General features: G+C 42.3%; 2 protein-coding genes across 2 annotated transcripts in view; one reads left to right on the forward strand and one right to left on the reverse strand.

Annotated features, from left to right (window-relative positions):
• NIBAN2 (niban apoptosis regulator 2) overlaps positions 1–18,998 on the forward strand; it is a 124,847-nt gene extending 105,849 nt beyond the window's left edge. Inside the window, exons 9-15 of the mRNA XM_089656394.1 lie at positions 5,841–6,003; positions 7,229–7,416; positions 8,628–8,783; positions 9,668–9,784; positions 11,179–11,286; positions 12,608–12,719; positions 15,090–18,998. Of these exons, the coding sequence (XP_089512520.1) occupies positions 5,841–6,003; positions 7,229–7,416; positions 8,628–8,783; positions 9,668–9,784; positions 11,179–11,286; positions 12,608–12,719; positions 15,090–16,132 (1,887 nt within the window). The 3' untranslated portion in view covers positions 16,133–18,998. The remainder of the gene's footprint in view (positions 1–5,840; positions 6,004–7,228; positions 7,417–8,627; positions 8,784–9,667; positions 9,785–11,178; positions 11,287–12,607; positions 12,720–15,089) is intronic.
• Positions 18,965–24,338, reverse strand: part of SLC31A2 (solute carrier family 31 member 2) — a 29,084-nt gene continuing 23,710 nt past the window's right edge. The window contains exon 4 of the mRNA XM_089656395.1: positions 18,965–22,405. Within this exon, the coding sequence (XP_089512521.1) occupies positions 22,219–22,405 (187 nt within the window). The 3' untranslated portion in view covers positions 18,965–22,218. The remainder of the gene's footprint in view (positions 22,406–24,338) is intronic.

The following is a 24,338-nucleotide window of genomic DNA, read 5'->3' on the forward strand; positions in this document are numbered from 1 at the left end:
GAAGTGGCAGCCAAGGGGTCCCTATTCAAGACCAGTGTTTGGGTAGTACAATGCGATGGGATTACAACCTATGAACGATGAAACATCTTCCCTCCTTCAACCCCACACGTTTACACTGACAAAAGCTTGATCATATCATAGAAATAAAAAAAAAAAAAGAGCGCCAAATCAAAATCGGAAAAATCCAGTTCAAAATAATTTTATTTGTTAATAGAAAATCATTAAGTGTGATTCGGGGGCAACACTACTTTCATCAGGGCTCAATTTGAATTGGACTTATGATTTCACAGATCTATATTAGGACCAGTATTGAGCTCTCCACATGGAGTAACAATTTGACATCAGTTGCTGAGCAGCAATCAAGCAATGCTGTGTAGGAACCACCTCGCCAGAACTATTGAGCTTGTTTGAAGTTTTCTTTCATCTAACTACACATGCAAATCTAAAAGATCCCATACCCTCTCTGGGTATGTTCCAAAAGCTTGATCATGGCCTAGCAGTTTGGATCAGTCTGTAAGGCGAGGCGCACTAGAAATGGCGTTGAGTTCCAGCACTAGAAATGACAGGCAGATGTCTCCTCACTCGTCTTTCTCAGGAAGACATCTGCTGTCTATGGATAGCTGAACTGATGTCAGAATTGCAGTCAACAAAGCACACTGGTTGCATACTGTTCATAGAATGCTTTCCCAGTGCTCTGTGTGCTTCCAAAACTGAATCTTGAGTTTTGGAAAAGCATAGGTGGGATGAATTTCCTTCTGCTGCAGCTATACCTCCCTTCACCAGGTCCTTTTTCTACCAGATTAGTTAATTATGAACTCTTTCTGAGCATCTTAAGACTTGAGGCACAGTCTTATAGAAGTCCAAGGTAGGCAATAGATGATGCGACCTTCTTTCTTGGAACCATGGGTCCCTTTCTATAGCTCCTGTGGAGCTATTGCGTTGCCCTGGCAGAGGGCTGCTGGCAATAATCAGATACTAAAAATATGACGCTGGTTGTGCCCAAGTCAATTGATGGATACAATCAGCTTGTCCATAGATGAATTGAATCTTGGCTGGTCCCTGCTGGACTGGCCAAGATTCTATCCATCTATGGCCAGCTTAAAACGATTCTAAAAGGTTAATTTGTTTTTCATAAAATAACAAACATGTCTATACTTACCTGCTGTATGCAGTGGTTTTGCACAGAGCAGCCTGGATCCTGCTCTTTCAGGGTCCCCCGCAGGCTTTCCTAGCTCCTCCTGTCGGGTGCCCCCACAGCAAGCAGCTTGCTATGGGGGCACCCACTGCTCCGTGCGTACATTCACACACGGAGCGGTGGCTTGCCCCCCCCCTTCCCTCTCCTCATTGGCTGACTGGCTGGCTATGATTACCAGCAGCGGGAGCCAATGGCTCCAGCTTGCTGTCTCAGCAAATGAGGAGGCAGAGACTTGGAACAGCCGAGGCTGTCATTTACATCACTGGATCGCGATGAGGCTCAGGTAAGTATTGAGGGGACTGGGGGCACTGCTGCACACAGAAGGTTTTTTTACCTTCATGCATACACTGCATGAAGGTGAAAAATCTCGAGCCTTTAGATCTACTATAAGGTGCTGTAATGCACAGGCGTGGCTAAGTCCATGTGCGGCGCTGCATGTAAACAAACATCAGAGCTGTGGTCATCAAATCAAGGCGGTATACATCTCTGGATGGGGATAGTGGGTTAGATTAGGTCGGGAAGAAGGCAAAAAGTTTACATGAAGTTTGTTTAAAGTGTACTTATTCTTCAAGGTTAAAAAAATTGCTTTTGAAATATGTTTTACATACATCACATTGTGTTCCCATTGAGAGAAATACAAGAAGATAAAACACAGCAGAATAGAGCATGCTGCATCGACATCATGACGTGCAATGGAACACTTGTGTACACATGTTACAATTTAGTTGTAAAATCTTTGTAGTGGAGGGGCCTGCCTAATCAGTTCATTTAGTTTACATATGGTCGGATAAGTCCTTATCCTTAATAGGCAGCACAATGACTTATGTTTTGCAGCACTGGGGTTTTCAATCCCAACACGGACACTATGCACACAGACTTTAAATGTTCTCCCTGTACTTGTGTGGGTTGTCACTAGGTAAGACATACTGGTAGGTTAATTGCTGTCTAAATAGTCTGTAGTGTGTGCAGGTGACATAATTCCTTGAGGGCATGAACGAATGTGAATGTGCAGTATGTAAAGCACTGCATAAAATGTCAGCTCTATATAAATACTTGTAATAGATAAAGAGTTGTTGGTCATTCTAAAGTAGATTACATAGTCAGATTGCTGCATGTGGCATGCAATTGGAAATGACAGTTGGAGAAAAAAAAATGAGAATCTGATTGTTAAAAGTTGTGTGAGCGATGTAAAAGCAGGCCATATACAGCTGAATACTTCTTGTTCAGCCTGCCATCCACGTTAACTTGAATGTCTGTGTTTTTTTTTTTTTTTTTTTTTTTTTTTTTTGACCCATCCTGTACAGCCTGGAAAATCTAACCCTCCCTGTAGTCAGTATACCTTGGAATTGTTATTAATAGGGTCCCTAAAGGTTTTGTCACCTCCAACATTGATCTACACGCTCCTGAGGGACTACGAATTGATTGCTTGAACTGAAATCTCTTTATTGGTCGCAGGACATATAAACCATTTAAAATTATGTTCCTTCCCAAAGTAATTTATACCCTTCTGCAATCCCCAGTCAACCTTTCCTCTCCATTTCAAGAAGTTAAATGCTGTACTGTAATAAATTGCAGCTCTGCTCTCACAGGTTGCCCATTGGTTCTGAAAGTTTGGTGTACATAAGGCGCAGCTGCTGGGTTTTTGTTCTTTCCAGGTTTCAAAACCATTTCTATAGGAGCTACTTGATGGGAAAAAATGGCAGAGCCCAGTTTGTGACTTTTTTTTATATTTAAGCAGGCTGGGACTGGACCAAGGGCCACCAATCCGATCAACTTGATAACCACACTCCTCTTTGCAAGAATATAGTCTTGCCCAAATTGAGGAAGATACTTGCTCCTCTGAACTGGCAGGCTAAGGGTGTCTGATACCTGGGCCATATTGTGTCCAAGGGTGGCCTGAAGTCATATCCCCACTTATGTTCTCAATGTGATCTGTCTAAAGATTACTATTTTGTCATGCAATCCAGGCAGTTTATTGATCACATTCCAGTTTCTAGAAATTGTTAACATAGTATTAACGTTATAGGAAAGGTATAATAGGAGATCTAAATAGGTGGTTGGTGGGTACAAGGGATACGTCCCATATACAGAAATCCTATGTGAATTGGTTTTGCTAGTTGGAGGACCTTTTGGAGAGGACTGCTGGTGTGCAAGGGAGCTTCAAACTCAAATCTACATTATTCATCGAGTGTACCTCACTCTACACCATGTTGCAAACACAAGGCCCTGGGCTAAATTTGGCCTGGCCATTTCATGCATTCCTTGCAGCTCTCCTGCAGTTGCACCTCTCTTCTCTGCCTCCACCTTGTCTAAGCAGACGGCAGCAGAGAGGACATAATTCCTCCTACAGACCCTGTGCTGCCACGGAGAGGTTAGTCTCTGCACCCCCTCGTTGCCCCATCTCAACATTCAGTAGACTCCTGCAGCTGACTCCAGTCCTCCTCTGGTTTTCCTCCAGACCATGCACTTTCTGCTTCCCAGCTCTGCCCCCAGCTTCTTCCCAGCAGCAGCAAAAGGTAAGGGGGCTTTTGACTTCTGATGGTGGAGGAGGGCTGTTGACATCTGATGTAAGGAGGGGGGGCGGGGGGGGTGCTCTGGACATCTATTCTTACAAATACAACCTGCCCTTTGAGGGAAACCATAATGCAGATGCGGCCTGCAGTGAAATTGAGTTTGATACCTCTGCTCCACACAGGGTGGCTAGATTTTGAGGCACATCTTCCTCCAGTTGCCCTAAATTCTATATGCCACAAGCCTTCTTGTTTTATCTTTTTTGGACTTACCCTGTTGTGATACAACTGCGCTGATTGTGTCCCTATCTTGTAGTAGACTGGTTGACCTGTTTATGAATGCCTCTGTTGTCATTTAGTCGTGTACTACTTGCACTGTAACTTGTCCCTTTTTTACTTAATTGGCCGAAATTTGAGCAGTCCATGGTCAGCTTTATTCTACAACAGTTTCTCCATCCTGTATTAGAACCGGTTAGCGGACACTTGAGGCTTTTATTTGACTTCCTGTGACTGCTCCCTTTTCTGTTATATCTGTGTGTTCTACACAAAGCAGCTCTTATCATATCTCTGCACAGGGCAGGGTGAGATAACAGCAAAAAGCAGCTTTAGGCTGTCTGTGCTCTGAGGATGCAGCCCTAATCTGAATCAAATTGGTATGTAGAAGAAAATGCTAAAGGTCAGCTCAATAGAAATGGTCAACAAAGCCAGAACTTTAACATTAATGGTATACAATAATCAGTGATACTGAGGAAAGTACTGTACTTTTTATTGTGTGGCTTTCTCAGTCTCGTGATCGAGCTTGTTTTCTGGTGTACGTGGCTGCACACACTGTGTATAATTTGGATGATATATGTTGGGACATTATTTATATTATGAAAGTGTAGAGTAAGGAAGGGTTAAAAATCTGTCAGTGTTTGTGTCGTTCGGGAGGTTTAGACAGCAGGAAGTGAGAGGAAATCTCTCCAGATTGAAAAAAACTCATTGAAAGATTTTGCCTCGATTCCTGTTCTGTTAACAGCTCAATATTTTGTCATCACTTTCTGTCCCAGTGACAGCAGTCACCAGGACAAAAAAAGTAAGCCATAGATTATGCAATTTTCTTTCCTTCCACCTTGGGTCGGAGGAAATAAAGCTGCTCGCTTCCCACATCAACACAGTCAGTGTCAATGGGAGAATCCCTCTCACAGCTCTATTGTGTTCTGCCCACAGGGAGCCTTCCCTGCTGGCAGAAAACAATGATTTGTGTTGCTGGCTATAGCTGCCGGCATTAATCATTCAGGAAAAACCTAACAGTTTGGTTGTACACAAGTTGATCGATTGATCAACTTATGTACAACCAGGGTGCCCATACATGCATCGAATTTCGATCAATCCCTGCTGAATTTTGATCTATGTATGGCTGGCCATACATTATACAATTTTCTTTTTCTCAGCAGGTTAAAGGAAAGACAATTGCTTGGAGCTGCTATTGTATTCTGCAGGTGGGGAGCCTTCCCCACCAGCGAATACAATGATCACTGCTAGCAGCTATAGCCGCCAGCACTGACCACACCACAAAAATCCACAGGCTGGTTGTACTGAAGTCAATCAAGAGATACATTTCAGCACAATCAGCCTGCCTATAGAGGGATTGAAATGTGTCCAATTCCTACTGAACTGGCTGAATTTCACTCCATCTACGGCGGGTTTAAATCTTCCCAACAGGGACACAGAAAACAATAAACACCTAACAGAGGTCATTACTGCCCTCTAGTTTATACGAAACTTATTGACTTTACATACACCTTCATTTACTTTGATACAGTCATGCACCAAATTCCATTGAATTGGAAATTGGGTATCTCAAAAGAAAAGCCAGGGGATTGGGACTTTTCATCAAGACAACTGCAGCTCTATGGAGGCCTACAATGTACTATAAATCCTTCTACTATATTGAGAATGTACATTATTTTTTTTTCTTTTTGAAGGAGTTTAAATTATGAGGAAGCCTCTTGTTTGATCCTCCAATAATAACATTTTCTGCAAATAAACTGTAAATGTCTCTTTGTATATTTTTGTGACTGGCATTCAATTTTTCATCAGCTCGTCCATTCAATTATTCAACCTCCCTAAGTTTTTCTGCCTCTTTTCTCCAGATTTCAGACACTGTGTACCGGATGGTGCATGAGCAGACCCGCATCTTCTTTGAGGGCCTTGAAAAGCGCTGCAGTGACAAGAGAACGGAGATGGAGAGTCAGATCCGAACAGACATGGACCAGATCATTGCTTGCAAGGAGCACGTGTCCAACAAAATTCGAGGTAATGGCAAACCAGGTCTCGCCTCACATAGCTTTCTCCTTGATGACCTTCTGTTGAGCCCTCCAAGGGCAGGTCCTATGAGAGTGTGTGGGAGATTAAGACAAGAGCATAACTACAATTTGTGGGGCCACCATAGCAACATTTTGATGGGCCCTCCTGGCAGTGGCAGTTGACAGTATTGTAAATGATTAAACATACAGTATGCCTAAATCAAAGACCTGTAACGGGTGAACTATCAGCACAGTCAATATACTATTGGGGACAAATACTGTGGATAGAAGTTGTCACAGAAGAGCAGCAGTGCAGGGAATTAATTGTATGCAGTAGTTCACCAGCATTTTTTATCAACTGATACGGAGTATAAAAACTTAGGGATTTGGTGACCCTTTCACCACCCCAGCCAGCAAGTGCTGAACATTTAGTGGTTTAGTATTCAGTTGAAAAAAATTCAACATATGTTATTATTTTAATTGTATATTATTAAATAATTGTTATTGCTCAGTACAAACCTCTTTAAACTGTGCTTTTTTTTGGCAAAAAAACAAGACTTGTATGTTCGTTTTTAGCTGGAGAGAGATTTTGTAGCCTTGGGAAGACTGCATTAGACATAAAGGATTAAAGTGATCATAAACCTACAACTTGTATTAAAAAAAAACCCAAACATGTCATATCTGCTCTGTGTGATGGTTTTGCACAGTGCAGCTCCGATCCTCCTCTTTTGGGGTCCCCCTCTGGCACTCCTGCCTCCTCCCCCTGCCATCAAGCCAGGGGCATATCTACCGCGAGGCAAACAAGGCGTTCGTCTTAAGAGGTATTTTACAGGGGGGCAGCGCATACTTATGCTGTCCATACATTAAACAAGTTTCTTATTCTATTTCTTTTTAGCATTACCTTCAATTATGTAGTAAAAGGACTTGACTGATTGCATTCAGATTGAAAGTGTTTAGCTCTGACCTCATATTATATGGTTCTGGTATATCTAAGGGGAAATTGTACAAGAGAATTGTATAATGTATGACCAGCCTTCGTAAGAAGTACACAGTAATGTCCCCTTTGCAAGCTCATTCAGTAAGGCTGTGCAGAGAGTATTAACCTTTAGTGATCAGCAATTTAAGGTACACTGTGATCAATAAAATGGTCATTCTGATTGGTTGAGATTGGTACTATACTGATGGAATATGCTTTTTTTTTTTTGGCTAATCACATTGTCATATTCTTTCATCAGTCGCTGTGTTGCCAAAGGCAGAGTTGTGTGTAAGGAACCATGTCCAGACTCACATCCCATCTATTCTGGAAGCACTGATGGTTCCAACCAGCCAAGGCTTCTCTGAGGTTCGGGAGCTGATCTTCACAGAGGCCACAGACATGAACAAGAACCTTGTGAATGAAGGAGGACGGGACAAGCTGGGAGAGGTCAGTGTGAAAAGAATTCTTGAAACTCATTTATTACATGAGCAGATTAGGAACCTGACCATAATTAAAGTGGTTGTAAACCCTTACCTATACTCCGGGAAGTGATTTGCCTCAGGTAAAACATGGAGATGAAACAAATCCTCCTACATAAGTTGTACCTGTTTATTTGCCATTTTCTATTCCCTACATCGTTCAGAGTGCTGAATTTTTAAAGTTGTCTGAGAGTGAAAAAAAAAAATGGGGGGCGGAGAGCTGAAATTACACACTGCAGAACTCAGTGAGGAGAGTTCTGAGAGCCGATTGGAGGGAAGAGACACACCCCCTTCACACAGGAACAGAGCTGAAGCTGTCAATCTGCTCCAGGTCCCTCCTCGGTCACCATTATTTCTCTTGGTGTCAGGAAAACTTGTCAGAACCGATTCATGCAGATAGTAGAGGAAGGAGGCAGAAATGGCATTTAGTGCTCTTAGAACACACTATGGAAGGATATGCTTTGTTCATATTTCATGTCTGAGGTTTACAACCACTTTGAGATCAACTCTACTACTACTACTGTTATCTCTCTGTACACCAACTCAGAGTGGGCCATGTGTGTGCTGGGAAGCGGTCATGTGATAGTTTCCTGTCAGGGCTCCTGAGTTGTTAGGATGACCGCATCCTAGCAACCAATGATGCACCCCTGATCTAATTCAACTGACAGCAGGAAAATTACGCTGAAGACAGCGGAATGTAAACACAGGACCGGGGATGCTTGCTGATGTCATTATCCAAATATGGCATTGCCCATATTGAGTCAATGACAGGAATATCCTAGCTGGCAGCTGAATTGAGCCAAGATACGACCAGCTGTGCAGCCGACAGCATCATAGCAACCAGTGGGTTGCTATGTCAGCTGCATTGCTGGTTGTGTTTTGGCAAATAATGACAGCTGTGCAGCTCAAAGGTTGAGGATTGAGTGTCCATTATGGACACTTCGGCTTCAGTGCCGCTGTGCTTCCATGATAAATTCATGTACCTGTTTCTGATAGGTATGGGAATTTGTCAAAGGCACTGGCATTTGTCGAACGGAGGCACAACATCATTCTAAAGAATGTCTGACCCTACAAATTCCAGGGAGATTCTCTTTACATATTTTTTTTTTTTTTTTAATACATATGGCCTAACGTGTGATCCAGTATAACATTCTGAAAATACAATTCTTTATCCCCCAGCATATGGAGAAGATCTCACAGCTGGCCTATCACCCAGTAAAAATGCAGCAGTGCTATGAGAAGATGGATCATCTGAATCTGGAAGGACTACAGCAGAGATTTGATGTGGGAAGTCCATCTGTATTCAAACAGAGAGCACAGATCCTCATGAGGGAGGTGAGCAATGGAAAGGTTTCTATTAACTGTTCAACTACGTAATGGGAACCCCGAGCCACAACTCTTCGATGTGCTTGTTGGTTCAGTTGTATAATGGGACCATAGCACCTCCTAGTGGATGTTTTGTACTTAAGCCCTGTTATGTGTGGGGTGTGAACAGATTTCAGCCCTAGTTGCGGAAGAAAATGCAATCCCTTCAGTGGAGGACAGGTCTGATATTGATTAAGGTTCAATAGAGGATATTTATTTTATATTACAGGCAATTATATACAGCCAACAATTCTATGCAGCACTTTACTTACTGTAGATTCACATTGGTCCATACCCTCACAGAACTTACAATCTAAGGTCCTTATCTCACATACAAACACATACTAGGGCCAATTTAGACAGAGACTGTACATTTGTGTAATATTCCTCTTATGTACAATTTTTGTTTTTAGTGGCTTCATTAGTTTTCTTTTTTTCCCTGTACTTTCACCCAGCATCTCTGCTAGCAACACAATTCCTGTCCTAAAGTGACAACGCGGACTCACCATGCTTTATTTATGGAAGAGCAGTGTTGTCACCCTAAGACAAAGCTACAAAATCCCCCCCCCCCCCGCCTCTCCATAACACTGGAATGGATTCTGTTGTTCAGAGTTGGCTGGGACCAATATAACTGATAATTTTTGAAAATGAAAGGAGCTGATTGGTTGCCTTGCACAACTGCTCCAGTTTTCATAACCCCCCCCCCCTCTCCCAGTGTATATTAAATATTTGGGGCTACTGAACATGACTTTTGAGTTGTCCCTGTGTTGATTGTTTGCCCTTTGGATGTGATGTTAAATAGGTAGGGTGCTTTGTGTTCTCAACTAAGGAGCAAATATTATGTCTCTTTGCAGCTGACAGACAACGCGGTGTACACATTTGAACAGCTGATTCACCAGGAACTGAACAAGTCAGAAGGAGGAGAGAACCTGTGCAGAGACATCCAGCGTATTTTAGAGCGTGTTCTCAAGGTGAGACCATATCTGAAGCTTAGGCCGCATGTAGGAAGGGTGTTGGGAGTACAATGAGTCATTAATTCGGCTCTGTTATTAAGAGTAAAAGATTTAAGTGCTCCTTGGCAAGAAAGCAGGCAATACTTACCTGTCCTGATCTTCCCGATGTGTGCTGTGCTTCTGTCTACTGTGTGACTTGAGAGACTGGTGCAGGAGCCCCAGAGTGCAGCAGGGGACTGGGCCTCCCACATATTTAGAAGGGTGTAGAACATTGTTTGTCTGGCCTTAGCTCTTCAAGAAAACAAAAAATTGGTTCGGTAACTATTAACTGCGAGAGTCGCTTTACGATATGTCTAAAGCCCCTTTCACACAAATGTTCCAATCAGGTCCGCCTGTCCGTTTTTCAGGTGCACCCAATAGGACCCTCCATTCTGTTCTATGGAACGGTGGCTGTAAACAGACTTGTTTGTTTACACCTGCCTACCTCCAATCCGATCCATCAAAAACATTTGGAAGGGGATCTGCTCCTCTCTGTCTCGGCGAATTGGAGGGCAGTCGGGTGTAAAGGGACAGCCAGTCCATTTACATCAACTGCCGATAAAGCTGGTTGTGTCTGCGCTGCATAAGTGGAGCAGACACAGCTTTGTCCCATGCCTGCTCAGTGGGGGATCAGTGGACAGCTATCCCACAGAGCATGTGGACCGCAAGTGGAGTCTGCCCTGTGTGAAATGGGCCTGATATTCCTGAGACTAAGCACAACTGCCTTTTCTTCCCTGTTAGACCAAAACTCAGAGCACAGAATGGGGAAAAAGCGACCCATGATCCATGACCGAATTCCTAACTTGCATATAATGTATGAATTCCTTTGGTGTACAAGTGATGCTAAACCTATTCCTATTGCAGATAATGAGCTCTGCATGACCAATCTAAGGGTTATGTGCATGGACTAATTTTGACCTGAGCTGCTTTTCTTCTCATACAAGTAAATGTGAATGCAAACGCAACCCATAAGCAGCTCATTTTACTCACATTTTACTCACATTTTGGAATCTGACATCTCTGAACACAGAAGTGCTCATAACTGAGGTCTTCTTGGTTCACTTACTGCATATTCGATGGGAAACCAAAAGCTATCTGATCTTCCGCCACTTGCCATTCTGACAAAGTTTATGGGCCTCACAGGACACTATTGGACCTAGGACACAAGGAAGGGGGGAAAGGGGGGTGTGAATGGCACTTTTACAGCCATGAGCTTCTTTACATCTCATTACTGCCCTGGAAAATGTGTTACGCCAGCAGCAATAAAAGGGTAAGGTCATAATCCATAACATATTACCACTAAGGTTTAATGCTTGATTTAGTAAACTGTGTGTGCTAGCCAATGAACCTCCGATATCTGGCTTCTCTTGCAGAAATATGACTATGACAGCAGCAGCATCCGCAAGAAGTTTTTTCAGGAAGCATTACTGCAGATCTTAATTCCTTTCCTCCTGAAGAAGCTGGCACCTACATGCAAATCGGTAAGTGTACAATTAAGGGAAGAAGCACGTAACGTATCTTTTCAAAAATGAGAAAAAAAAAAACACATGCAGTACATTTCTTGAATACATGTATTTTCTCATGTTTTATCTCTAAAAATACTGGCAGCACAGAAAAATGTCTTTTTATTTACTAGAAATCCAATGAGCTCCCTTGCTTCAGGCCCACTTCCCTTCTGCTGGAGTACAAAACACATCTTTCTCCTCTCTGTAGTCCAACAGGGAAGAACTCTGGCAGGCATGACAACACTACTTTGGTATTTTAGTGCAGCATTGTCAGCTCACTGATTTCTGGCAGAATCAACACATATAGTTCGGTACTTACAGAGCTTATAAGAGATACCATGGGGAAATGTTTTGCAGAGAAGTACTACATGTTTTGTTTTTTTGCCCAGATGGATGTTTTGCCTCAAAACAAAGTGTTTTTAACACTACTACAATCGCTCACTAATACATGGATTAGGCTTAATAAATATTAAAGCAAAACATGATTTATTGAATAAGTTCTGTTAGTATAATAACATAAGAATTGTCAGAATTGCAAATCGTATTTAGATCATATTATAGCAAGAATAAAGCATCAATACATCACCGGATATTGTAGCATCACCCGTTGCCCAACGATTGGGGGACTCTCAGCAATCAGCAAAGGGGAAATCCGGGAAATCACCGCAAGGCACGTCTGCCGCGTCTTCAATGAGTCCCAAATTCCCCTAGAATCCCCCGTCTCTTATATACATAATTTGCAGTGTCCTTGTTTACTGTCATGCGCAGTAGACTCTATTTGTGTAACTATTGTGACTATGAACCTTGACTTGTTAGACTATATATCTTATAACTATAAATCCTTGACTGATTGCAACTGCACATCTGGTAACTATGAATCATAGATCTAGCCTTGATAGATCTTAACAATGTCCTTGTCTTATTATTCTAAACTCTAGTTACCCCTCAACTGATATATCCTACTAAAATTATGGCAATTGAGTGTCAATCATCCTTCACACATACATTCTATACACCCATGTCACATATGTATCACAATGGACTTTTTACAATTTCATGATACTGATGATGAAATAACATGATGGATCTCATCCATCAAATGTTCTGTAGCGGTAGGACAGTTCTTGGCACTCATAGCAGCCAGCTTCTGGATTATTCTGGGGAGGATTGGATGTAATTGGTAACAAGAATTGCTGTTTCTGTGGTGACTAGTATATGTGATTGGAAATCATTGGGATTACATTGTATGTTTTTAGTCTTCTGTTCTTACAAGGGTTCTTGGCATTGTTACCTACAGGAGTTACCTCGATACCAGGAACTTATATTTGAAGAGCTGTCGCGGTTTGTCCTGGTGGAGAACACATATGAAGAGGTTGTGCTGCAGACTGTGATGAGGGACATCGTGCAAGGTACGGAGAAAGTGGTTCAGCTGTTGGGTGAACAAACTTTGTGTATTTCTCTTTTTCCTTTGTTATATAGTGCCTTGCTCTGCCGTGGCTCTGAGAGGACAGGAGAAGCAATATGATGCACTAAAAAAATAACATGAGGGGAATAAATCGAAGCTGGAGCAGACAGAATCTGGAGCAGCTGTGCATGGCAAACAATCAGCTTTTAGCTTTCAGCCTGGATTCACACTACAGCGGTGCGGTAAATCCCATGTGATTCGTACAGGAACCGCACTGCATTCCTGTACAAGTCACATGCAATTTGTATGCGGTGTGATTAGAGCCATACATTTTGTATGGCTCTATTCGCTCCGTACCCACTCTAAAATCATGCAGGACCCTTTTTTGGTCTGCATTAAAATCGGATTGCATAAGTATTCACACCTATGTGATCTGATTCTGCACATCGCACCGAGTTTTGCAGACCGATGTTGGGGTGTTGTTAACTTAACATGCACACCCGCATCAGTTCTTATGAATGGGGTGCGATTGTGATGTGGTGCGGAATTCGCACTGAAAACGCTGCTAATGCCGCACCGCAACAGTGTGAACCAGGGCTCATTCTCAATGCTTATCTAAACAAGATGAAGATAGAAGCCAATTGGCTACTATGCACAGTTGCCCCAGATTCTGTCTGCTCCAGTTTTGATGAATTCCCCTCATTGTCCATAGTTGAGTTGTTTAGAAAATGTAGCAATAGAAAGAAACCATAGAAGAGAGGCCCTATATGTATATTTATGAGGAAGAAACAGAAGGTAATAAAAGTGAATAGGCTGTGCGGCAGTAGTGCAGAGATGAGAGAAACAAATATGATGGATCAGTGACTGAAAAGAGCAATTTTGGCTCATACTGCATGCTTGTCTGCAGAGGTGGGAATGAGGCCTCATTTACAGACAGCAGTAAAAATAGGCAGTTGAGCAACAGTTTGAATGCCAAGCTGCAAGCTAATATGGTCAGTGGCCATGTTTACAAACTGCCACTGTTGCTGCAAAATTCATTCCATAGGCCATGGTTGGCAGACAGTACTGCCGCCAAACACAACCCACTAAAGTGAATAGGGCTTTGTGCAACTGCTTGGCTCATGGTATTTCAACATAAAATCTCCCTTCAGCTTAAAAAACAGACATCGAATGCCTGGCAGCAACTGCTCTACCACCCTCATAAAATGAATGCATCGTGGATGGCTTTTCAGAGGTGTGGTAGAGAGCAGCTCATGTAAATAAGCCATTAGGGATGTGTTTGTAGGTGTCAGCTGTTGGAGAGAGCTGAACAACACATGGGTGGAATTCCAGAGTAGTGGGGAAGTGAGAAGACCTGGATGTGGAAGTGATTAGGTCATAGCCTTTGTGTAGGTCATGTTTGACAGCATTTGGTTATTGGGACATGTATGGGCAGGCCTAATTGTACAGATCCTTTAGGTTAGAACTAGAAGCCTGAACTGAAAGTTCTAAGTAATTGGCGATCCATGGAGGTACTGATAGAGAACAGCAGGATTGGAAGGCAGAGAAAAGAGACAAATGAAGCAAAATTAAAGTGCTTCTAAACCCAACAGCAAAAATGTCATATTTTGCAACTTACCAGTCTCTAGCTGTGGTGACTGCACTCATATCTATAACTAAGCCCTGTTCACAGGGCGAAACATGTCAGAAGGGGGCGGGGGCATGGCCTGGGAATAGCCAGGTTGAAGCTGCGTCTTACTACTTTGTATTTAGGCTGTGTTTCTGGTGTGCGGCGTCTCATCGGTTGTGTATAATTCTTGGAGCAGGGATGAGCTTTCTGGTGCTTGCTGTGTGAGACACTGGGGAACGTTACAGAGGTACTTCAAGCAATTCTCCAAATATTCTAATACAGGTCACAATGGGGGGAGGGGTGTTTTGCGGTCGCCAGAGAGAATTAGGAAAAGTATTAAGCGATGAGAACGCAGTACAGAAAGTTTATCAGCTCACAAGATTTCTGGCAGGGTCAACAGGTATTTTTGCAGTTATCAAACAGATATAACACACTTTTGATGGGTATATTTAACAAACCATAAGGAAGCAAATAAAAGGTATGTCAATACTAACAGAGGACGTCTCTTAAGAAAGGACTAAAATGCTTAGTGGTCTACAAACAAACTGATGCCAGAGTGTTCCAGTAGTTGCACTGCAATATACACTGGCAGTTTAGTTGTATCAGGCATGTTAGAAAGGAGGACAGATAGGAAATGTTTGTAAAATAGAGATGACATAATGAGTGAGAGTTAAGTCAGCTTCTCCAACTCCAGACTTAATTCCTCAAAGGTTGAGTATGTATGGTAACTGTATAATAATTCATCCTTTCTTCATATCTTTCTAGCTGTAAAGGATGCCGCCACGCAGCGAAAGCATAACTTGTTCCGGGACAGTATGGTATTGCACAACAGTGATCCTAACCTTCACCTCCTTGAAGATGAGCCCCCTATTAATTGGACTGAAAACTATTCCAACAATACTGAATCCTCTGGAGGCAGGCATGGTAGACAACGCCAAGTGGTATCCCTTATTCAGGATGATGATGCGCCCGAATACCTGGAATCCTGCCAGGAGGCCCCAGCTAATGAAAATATCCCTGAAGAGCCAGAGTCCAGTGATGTCAGTACAATCCGGAACATGCTTGTCAAAGAGTTTGATGTTGAGGTTCAAGACAAAGCACAGATTCCACAACAGGATGACACTGTGCAGGCCACCCAACATGCACAACCCAAGGAACAGGTGACACAGGTCACTAAGTCTCACACAGAGCAGATGAGGCCCAATGATCTTCAGGCCCAGGAAGAGAATACATCATTTGGTGGACATCCTGAAGATAATGTGGATAACAGCCATGTAGAGCCGACAAGAACACCTTCCACCACAGATGTGTCTCCAGAAAGAGAATTGGTACATAATTACCAGAGGCTTTCAGATCATATAGAAGTTCATGGTCATCAGGAAGAGGAAGCACCACATCATTTACTGACACAAGAACATTTGAGCATGGATGATCACAAGTTGACTGAGGAGCAACCTCATGAAATACACGAGAACAAGGCAGTCAACCACGAGTCAGTCATAAAATATGTGAGCCATGAACACCATCCAGTTGAAGAGCTGGAACAACACTCGACACAGGAAAAAACTGTCCATCCTGAGATACTGCCTTGCCAGATCCCACAAGTGGTTACTACTTCACTTGCCACTCCAGAAGAGGACACCCATTCTGAAGTTCTTCACTCTTCCACATCACATGCAGTACATTCCACCCCAGATGATAGCGGCTTCCAATCACCCATGAGTGAGGAGGAGGAAGAGGGTGAAGGGTACAGGGAAACTCCTGTGCCAGCTCCACAAAAGAAAGAAGAGGTCATTACCCAGTTCTGAGAACCAGCACAATGGGACTAAGCTTTTACTATGAACTTATGGAGGGCAGAAGCAGCGCCAGAATCTCCCTCTTTTGGCACAAAACGTCTTATTTAAATGCTTTTTTTTTTAGCTCTGCAACACAACCCAACCCCACCCTTTGCTATGCCAACGCTGGAGTTTTTGCTATTCCCCATGACATTAATACACAGTGTTTCAATATTCCACAATCCTCACCATCACCCCCCTATCTGCATTGTGTAATGCCCCCCAGTGTAAATTCACTAGTGCTGAGCTTGTGCGAGTTTTATTCCCTAAGCTTTAATGTGCAATGTTACTATTCCTGTCACAACGCTTCCAGTACTGCCACTATCACACTGAAGATTGTTTCTCTTTACCTATGACACACCCATATGCACACTGCTTTCTATAAACACTCAGTACACAGCAATGAGACATAAACACTAACCCAAAGAAAACCGCATTGAGGTGCCCTTCTGTGGAGGACTTCACTGAGCAGGCCCTACAGACTCCCTTGCATGCATGTGATGTATCTTGTGTGGATGGTGTCATGGGTTTATTCTCATGCAAGGTTTCACAATTTTGGGGGATACATTGTTTATGTAAGCATAACAAACTCAACTTTTAATTCTGGTTTCTTTAAAGTGATATTAAAGGTTCAGGGTGTTTTTTTTTTTTGTTTTTTTTTTTTAAACAAACATGTTATATGTAACTGCTCTGTGCAATGGTTTTGCACAGAGCAGCTCTGATCCTCCTCTTCTCGGGTCCCCTACTGGCACTCCTGGCTCCCCATCCCCCCTTCAAATAGCTTGCTAGGGGGTACTCAGACTTTGCCTGCCCCCTGCTCATAGGATTCGATTGACAGTAGCAAGAGCCCATGGCTCTTGCTGATATCAATCCACCCTGTAAGAAGAGAGGGAATGCATTAAGGTAAAATCCTTGATGTTTCAAAACCAATTTAACCGAAATCTCCGCATTCTGTAACGGCCTAGCCATTTAAATAGGTCCTGTAATCTAAAATGAGGACATACTCACTCCAAAAGACTTGCTTGTATATCTGAGAGTTAGTCAGTCTATAAACATATGAATAAGGATTGAGCTGCATGTTGGACTTTTGATCACTAAGTAGCGTGACTTCACATTCCTCATTACAAAGCAAGGTTCTGGTATACTATGTGACTAAGGGGAGCCCTAATTTCCTGTAATGACTGGGCTGTGCGTGGATGTCCCTAAGGCTCCAACACACTAATCCAGTAATCACGAAAACTGTTCTTTAGTAAATATGCAAGGGGGCGCGGAATTAAACTAAAGAGAGGTGCAGGCATAAAGCTTGCACCATTTTAATGCGGTGCATACTACATACGCCAGTTGCTTAGTAATACACTTTGTGTGTTCTCAATAGCAACCAAATTAACCGGATCATTTTTTAAATTAGCACATGACAGAAGTAATTCAGGCAAAACTGAAGCATTCTAGATAAACACAAGGCCATTAAAGAAGTATAGCCAAAGCGCATTTGGCTATACTTCACCTGGGGAATCACAGGCGCACAGCTGGTTCTGCACTTCTGTGACCCATTTTCAGCTGACCCCAGGCTAAAACCAGCTGTTGTCTGATGTTGGAGAGTCAGTCTAGGCTCGCTAAACATCCCAACTTTAATGTAAGGCTCCACCCCGATGCCTAGACAGCTGGCTCTGCCTCTCAGCGAGATGCTGCCAGCTGCTCCTGCCCAGCCTGGTGCTCCAGTGAGTTTTGGAGGGGCAGAGCAGAGAGCCGGTGATTGACAGTCACTACTCTGCTAAGTGAAGACTAAGAACTGAGCAATCAGTGGGCTTTGATTGTGTAGTTCTCAGTCTTAGAAGCAGCAGGGGACCATCCATCTAGTATAAATGCCATTTTTTTTTTTTTTTTTTAAATCCCTTATTTCTCTTAAGTACTTTCAGAATGCCAAAGGCAATAGTTGCTTAGACTTCTAAGTGTTAGTGTAAAGCCATCCTATGGATGGATGGATCGAATCTCCACTGGTTCAGCAGGGACTGGCTGAGATTTGATTCATCTATGGGCAAGACTGGCTTTAGCCAAGTCAATCCATCCATCGATTTGGGTATAACCAGCCTGTTTGATTTTTTTTTTTTTTTTTCTAACGCCTCTATAGCCTCTAGTAGTAGTCATTGTGTGTGGCCGTGCAGGAAGACTGCCTGCCGGAAAAATTCAACAGCGCTGCGGGAGGGATTCCTCCATCAACACTCACTGTGTTGATGGGGAAATCGGATGATTTTCTTTCCTTCCACCTTTGCTGGAAGGAAAGAAAACTGCATTATCTATGGCCTGCCTAAGGTGTCTATTCCAATAGTGGTTCTGTGGAGACAGAGGTATTTCCGGAAAGGATCACAACTTCCTAGGTGGGGAATTAAATGTTCTTTTTCTCTAAGAGACAACTGGAAGTGCCGCTAAACATTCCACCACCTTTCTTCTACAGATGGGTGGAGGAGAAGCCTGCAGCTGTATCTCTGGCAGTTTTACATTCTGTCAGTGTTAGACTTGTATGGTGAACCTTGCACACACCAAACCTCTGACACAGCTCTTTATGTGATGTGTTTTTAGATGTACATTCCTTATGTGTGTATGTAAGATGAACAATCTCTGCGTGTGACTGGACAGAATGTGGGAGCGGTTCTTGCCTGACATCTTCACTCCATGCACAACCTTGAGGTAACCTCATTTTCTGAAGCCAAACAAGTGCCTTCTCTCTACCAGTACAAACCTGCATCTCCCCTCCCAAATATATATTTTAATAAAACTTTTAAATGTTTTAAATAATAAAAAAAAAGCTTCTAATTAATAAATAAACTTTATTGTAAGAAAACTGCAGTTTTATCTGAAACATTTCCATTTTATTTCACAAATACACATACATACTCATTTACCAAAAGTAGGTGTTGCTAGAGGCAACCAAATGCCCGCTTTAGGCCTCCTTTTAAAGACAAAGTTCACATTTTGGAACATGTTACACGTTCCACCAATATTTAGGGTGGAACGTGTAACATGTTCCAGCTCCTGCAGGCTCTCCCGCAGATCGTAGCCTATGTGTGACAGGGGATGATCTCCTGCACCCGCTGTCACAATTCAAAAACAGCGCTGCCATGTCATTCATTCACTGTTTCCTGTGAATAAATATACAACTACCATCAACCACCATGGCTGATGACTTGTAGTTCTGAATGAACTGCAGGGGCGCTGAGATGACCCTTGTAGTTCATTCACAAGCCCTGCAGCTAGAAACTGATGGCAATTATGCAGATAAGGGCTGAAAGCTGCAGTGCTTGTCTGCAGAAGCCTGACATTGCACCACTGATTGCAGACTCAATGCTTGTCAGGCTCCTGCAGGAGAAAATAATATACCAGATTCCAGTGGCTTTGATGGCCGGTGCATGCCTGCAGCTGCTCAGAATGTACAATGACAGGCTGAGAGGAGCCATAGCTGTTTGTGAGTATCTACTAGTTCAGATACATTCAATTAGGAATGAATGTCAGACCCTGGATGCATCTGTCTGCATTCAAGTTGGGACATCCATTGGTAACCCCTGGTTTGCAAATACATATGAACAGCGACAGCTTCTCTGAGCTTGTCATTGCTTTGCATAGACTGAGTGGTTGCAGCTGTTCACACATGCCTGTATTCACAGCCTCCAAGAAGTCATTCTTGCCCCTGGAATCCAGTCTATGCACATAATGGCCCATGTGAAAAAGGCATACATTTCTTAATATGCTGTAATCAAAAACAGCTCAAAGGTGCTCGATTACCCAAGCAACACACTTTGGGCGGGCATTAACTAAAATTGGAGCACACAGTCTAGTGCAGCTGTGCATAGTAACCAATCCGCTTCTAACTTAGCTTGTTCAATTAAGTGTTGAGAAAAAAAAAAAACATGGAAGCTGATTGGTTACTATGTACAGCTGCACCAATTTTAGTAAATCCCCCATCTGGTGGTTTTTATAAAATCCAATTGAAAGATACAAAAAGTAAAAAAAAAAATACTACAGAAGAGTTTTTCATACTGTTTTAAGCTTTTTTTAAACTGCACAAGAATGCCAGATTAAAACATTGGTAGCAAAACCATCCAGCTTGTACCTGAGGCTATGCAGTGCAACAAAGTCATCCACCTTCAAATATATCTTGTGGCATAGTGTGTGTGTATACATCTACAATTCCTACTGTGCTTTTTACAAATCTTTTACCACATTTTGATAGCAGTTTGGAGCTGTACACATTTAGCAACTCGATAAGCAGAAATCTAAAATCAAAGTGAAGTTTGTTGTAATAAAATGGCATTCCCATGGTCACAAATCTTTTAAGCCAGTGAAGGCAGAACTTTTGCTCTGCTAACTTGTCCAGGTTAATGACTCAAATTTCTGAAGCCAAAGGGCTAATAGAACAACTAGGCTGCTACAGTTTTGAGAACAGCATTGCATTTCTCTCAGTACTACAATAAGGATACAATATGTGGTATTGCTGACTTTTCTTTAGGGCTGTCATCCTGATCATGGCTTCAATATCTATTCATTACCTGCCCTTGAACAAGTATTCTGTCAGCAAAGTCTGATGTCCTGGTCCTGCACATTTGTTCAGGCCGGTGACTAGCTAGTAATACCAGAAGCAGATTTAGAGAGCTGGGTCTGCTACAATAAACATCAGTGTTGGCAGCACCTGTATTTTGATTCTCAGATGTTTCCTCCCTTTTATATCTCATGGCAAAGTACCATTTAAAACAAACCTATTATATGAGAAATACGGTCACTGCTGACCTTTGTCATGCCAACCCTCCTTCAGTGCATTCATTGACTAAATGCCCCTGCCTCATTCGTGTTCCTGGCAAAAACTAGTGACAAAACTGCTATGTAGAGAAACCCCCTCCCATTTGCTCCTTTTCTGGCAAATAACATTCTGCAGTATTTCCTTTAACATAGGAGCAACTCTTTGCTCATCTGAACAGTGACTTGTGTAGATTATTTTCACTGCAACAACCTACCCAACCCACAACAAACATGCAGATTGGAACTACTGACTTTCCTAATCCATGTGCTTGTTTCCAGTTCACTGACTCAAGTATTTGCCAAAGTATCAAACATCCAGTTAGCAAATGCTAAAAGAAGGTTGGCAATGGCATACTCCATATTTTTCTGTTTGTTACAGGGCATCTGTAACCAGGCCATTATCAGTCAAGTATTTGCATATTCTGAAACGGAAATAAGCCATAAAACAAGCTCTCACTGCCCCTTGTAGCAGCAGGCACTGTGGATCAGTTCATCCCTAAGTTTCAAAGCAGTTTTCTCGGCAGCTTACCCTGCTCTCCCCTCCCAGCATTCCTTCTCTGGACATGAGATTGGAAAGCTGCTTAGTCACCGCTGAAGAAGAATTTGGAGGATTTCTGTGTTTGCTGTGAACTTTGAGAACTACTCCACAATTCTTGCAGCAACATAGGTCAGTGAAGGCTTGTTTTAAATCATTACTTGAATGTCCTTTTCCTAGTAACAGGTTTACTTTAGTTATGTGATGCATAGATTTGATGTATAATCATGCTGGGCAAGTAGAATTCTCTTTTAAGAATTAACTATCAAAGAAACAAAAAAAAAAAAAAAAAGTCTGGTATGGGCCTCATCTGAGCCTCTCATGCTGCCGATTTTCATTGCAAATCATAAAATACAAATTCCTTACTGAGGTGATCTCTGTACACCCATAAGGTCATGTCAGAGGTACAAAGATCACATTGGATAGCATGTACAAAACAACCTAGATATTGGACAGCTCTTGGTACACACAGCTAAAACTCAGATCATGTTTCTGCTACAGTGGGGGCAGGTTTAGAGTTGGACCCTACTGCTGTGTGACAAACCCGTTGGTTAGGCTAATTAATAGGGGTCTGTATCAGGATGCTTAGGAGTGCAACAACAGGTAGGGGGTTTAGTTCAGGGTTGCAAGGGTCAGTCATTGTACCTGAGAAATCATGTAAAGGCACATAGCAATCTGTGCAAGTAGTATTTGGAAGACAGGACCACTTTTCTGTGCTCCTCTCAGCAGCAGGATGCTACAGACTGTACAGCTTTGGGAATTTAGCAAGAACAGGGAAGGCCAAGTAATATCCAAGGCCAGATCCAATGATAACTGACAGGAAAATGGCAGAATTGTAGGACATGACACACAACATCAGAACATATCCAAGGAAAACCTGGGATGTGTGCAGCAGAGCCAGCGATGAGTGCAGGAACCACCATCTGTGTGTAAAGAGAAGAGCAGTGAGAAAGGTGACAGTCATTCTATTTTCTACATAACACTTAGAAAAGATTTAAACCCTTACTAACTAGCCCTGTTTCCATCTGTGTCCCACTGCATAGCCTTGCACACCATAGATCAAGTACTGTCCAAAAACTTTACTGAAGAATGTGATCACATGCCTGTGACCATTCTTCAATAAAGCTTTTGCATGGTATTCCTGGTGTGCTGGCGAATGTGTGTTGATCTGTGATGTCTCTAGATCCAGCTGGCTGTTGCTGCAGCACCTGCTACTCCTGAACCTTATCCAGGAAAGTGCGCAATAGGAATATTGACATTAACCACTGCAGAGCCTTCACCCGAGAGCATGTGGGCAGGAAGTGAGCAGAATTTCTCTAAATAAAAGTACTTTGAGCAGAACAGGGAACAATAAAATAAGTCATTTAAAAAGAAACTGCTCGAAGAAATATGTAGGCTGCATATAACACTTTGAAAATTCCCTATGACCGATAAAATACATTAAAACATACAGAGAGAAATATTTACTTAAGACTGCAGTGTTTAAATAAGACATGTAACTAAAAAAAAAAAAAAAAAAAAAAAGTACCAAGTCATTCATGACAGGTCAACTTTAAAAGATAAGTTCACCTTTTGATAAATTATAAATGCCTGTCTTTTTTGCAGGAAAAAAAATGTGCATTTATTATCTTTTCCCTAAGGAGCCTGGAAAGCATTGTACCCGAGATTTGTGGATCAGGGGTGCAATGCCAGACTCCTACATATGGGCTGACGGTTTACAAGTGGCAAGGCTTGTGAATGAGCTACGAGGCCGCTCCTCAACAACCCTACAGTCCATTCAGAACAACAATCGTTCGCTACAAAGGCTGTCAGTACTTCTAGTTCACGACATTCACAGGAAACTGGAAATGAATGACACGGGCAAGTTATTTTCAAATAGAAGAAGATCCCTGCTCGCTGTCATTGGGAGGGGGAAAGGCTGCAGCTGTGGGAACATGTTACATGTTCCGCCCTAAAAACAGGTGGAGCATGTATCATGTTCCAAAAAAGTAAACTTATCCATTAAACTCTTAAATAAAAATCACAAAAACTATGATTCCCCTTTTCTAGGTCCAGCAAAAAGTCTATAGTTTCCAGTTTATTTTGGAGAATCAAGTGACAGTGAGAAATTTACTAAGGCCTATTCAGTTTGTGCCTGATCCATTTTTGCCGCATTTTGCATTTTTTTTTTCCTTGTTGCTAGGCAACTTGAAACAGCAAAATGCACAAAAAAAGTGGCGAAAATGCACAACATGCTTTTCTGTAGCATTTCCATTGAAGTCTATAGAACTAAAAATGCAACTTTTTGTGTTCAAAAAAGTCCCTGACTCTTTCCAAAAAAATGCACCTTGTGAAAACGCGGAGATATGAACGTATCCCATAGGAAATCATGTTAAATGGACTGTAGTGCGTTTCTGAAAAACGCTGTGTGAACCTAGGGTAAAACTGGAGCATTCAGAATATGGTGCAGATGTGCATGGTAGCCAATCAGCCTTTAACTTCAGCTTGTTCCATTAAGCTTTGATAAAAAAAAACCTGGAAGCTGATTGGTTTCTATGCAGTGATGCACCAGATTTTGCACTCCCCAGTTTTAGTAAATAACCCACATAGTGTTTTCCTTTGACATGCTTACTAATGAAAACCAATGTGCCCCTACCTGGAAGAGACAGACAATGGGCAGTTAGAGGTCCTTGATTGAGGGCCGGTTCACACCATGAATCTGAATCACACAAACACACTGAGCGTGGCTGTGCGATTCAAACCACATGCAAAATGCACTATATTTGCCATCTTCAATGAGTGTCAATAAAAAATTAACACCCCAAATTCAGGTCACAAAAGTATGGTACTTTTGTACCATGTGATCCAGTTGCAGTG

This window comes from Staurois parvus, unplaced genomic scaffold (genome assembly GCF_062004578.1).
Source record: "Staurois parvus isolate SC_StPar_1 unplaced genomic scaffold, SC_StPar_1.0 ptg000902l, whole genome shotgun sequence".
In the NCBI taxonomy this organism is placed as follows: domain Eukaryota; kingdom Metazoa; phylum Chordata; class Amphibia; order Anura; family Ranidae; genus Staurois; species Staurois parvus.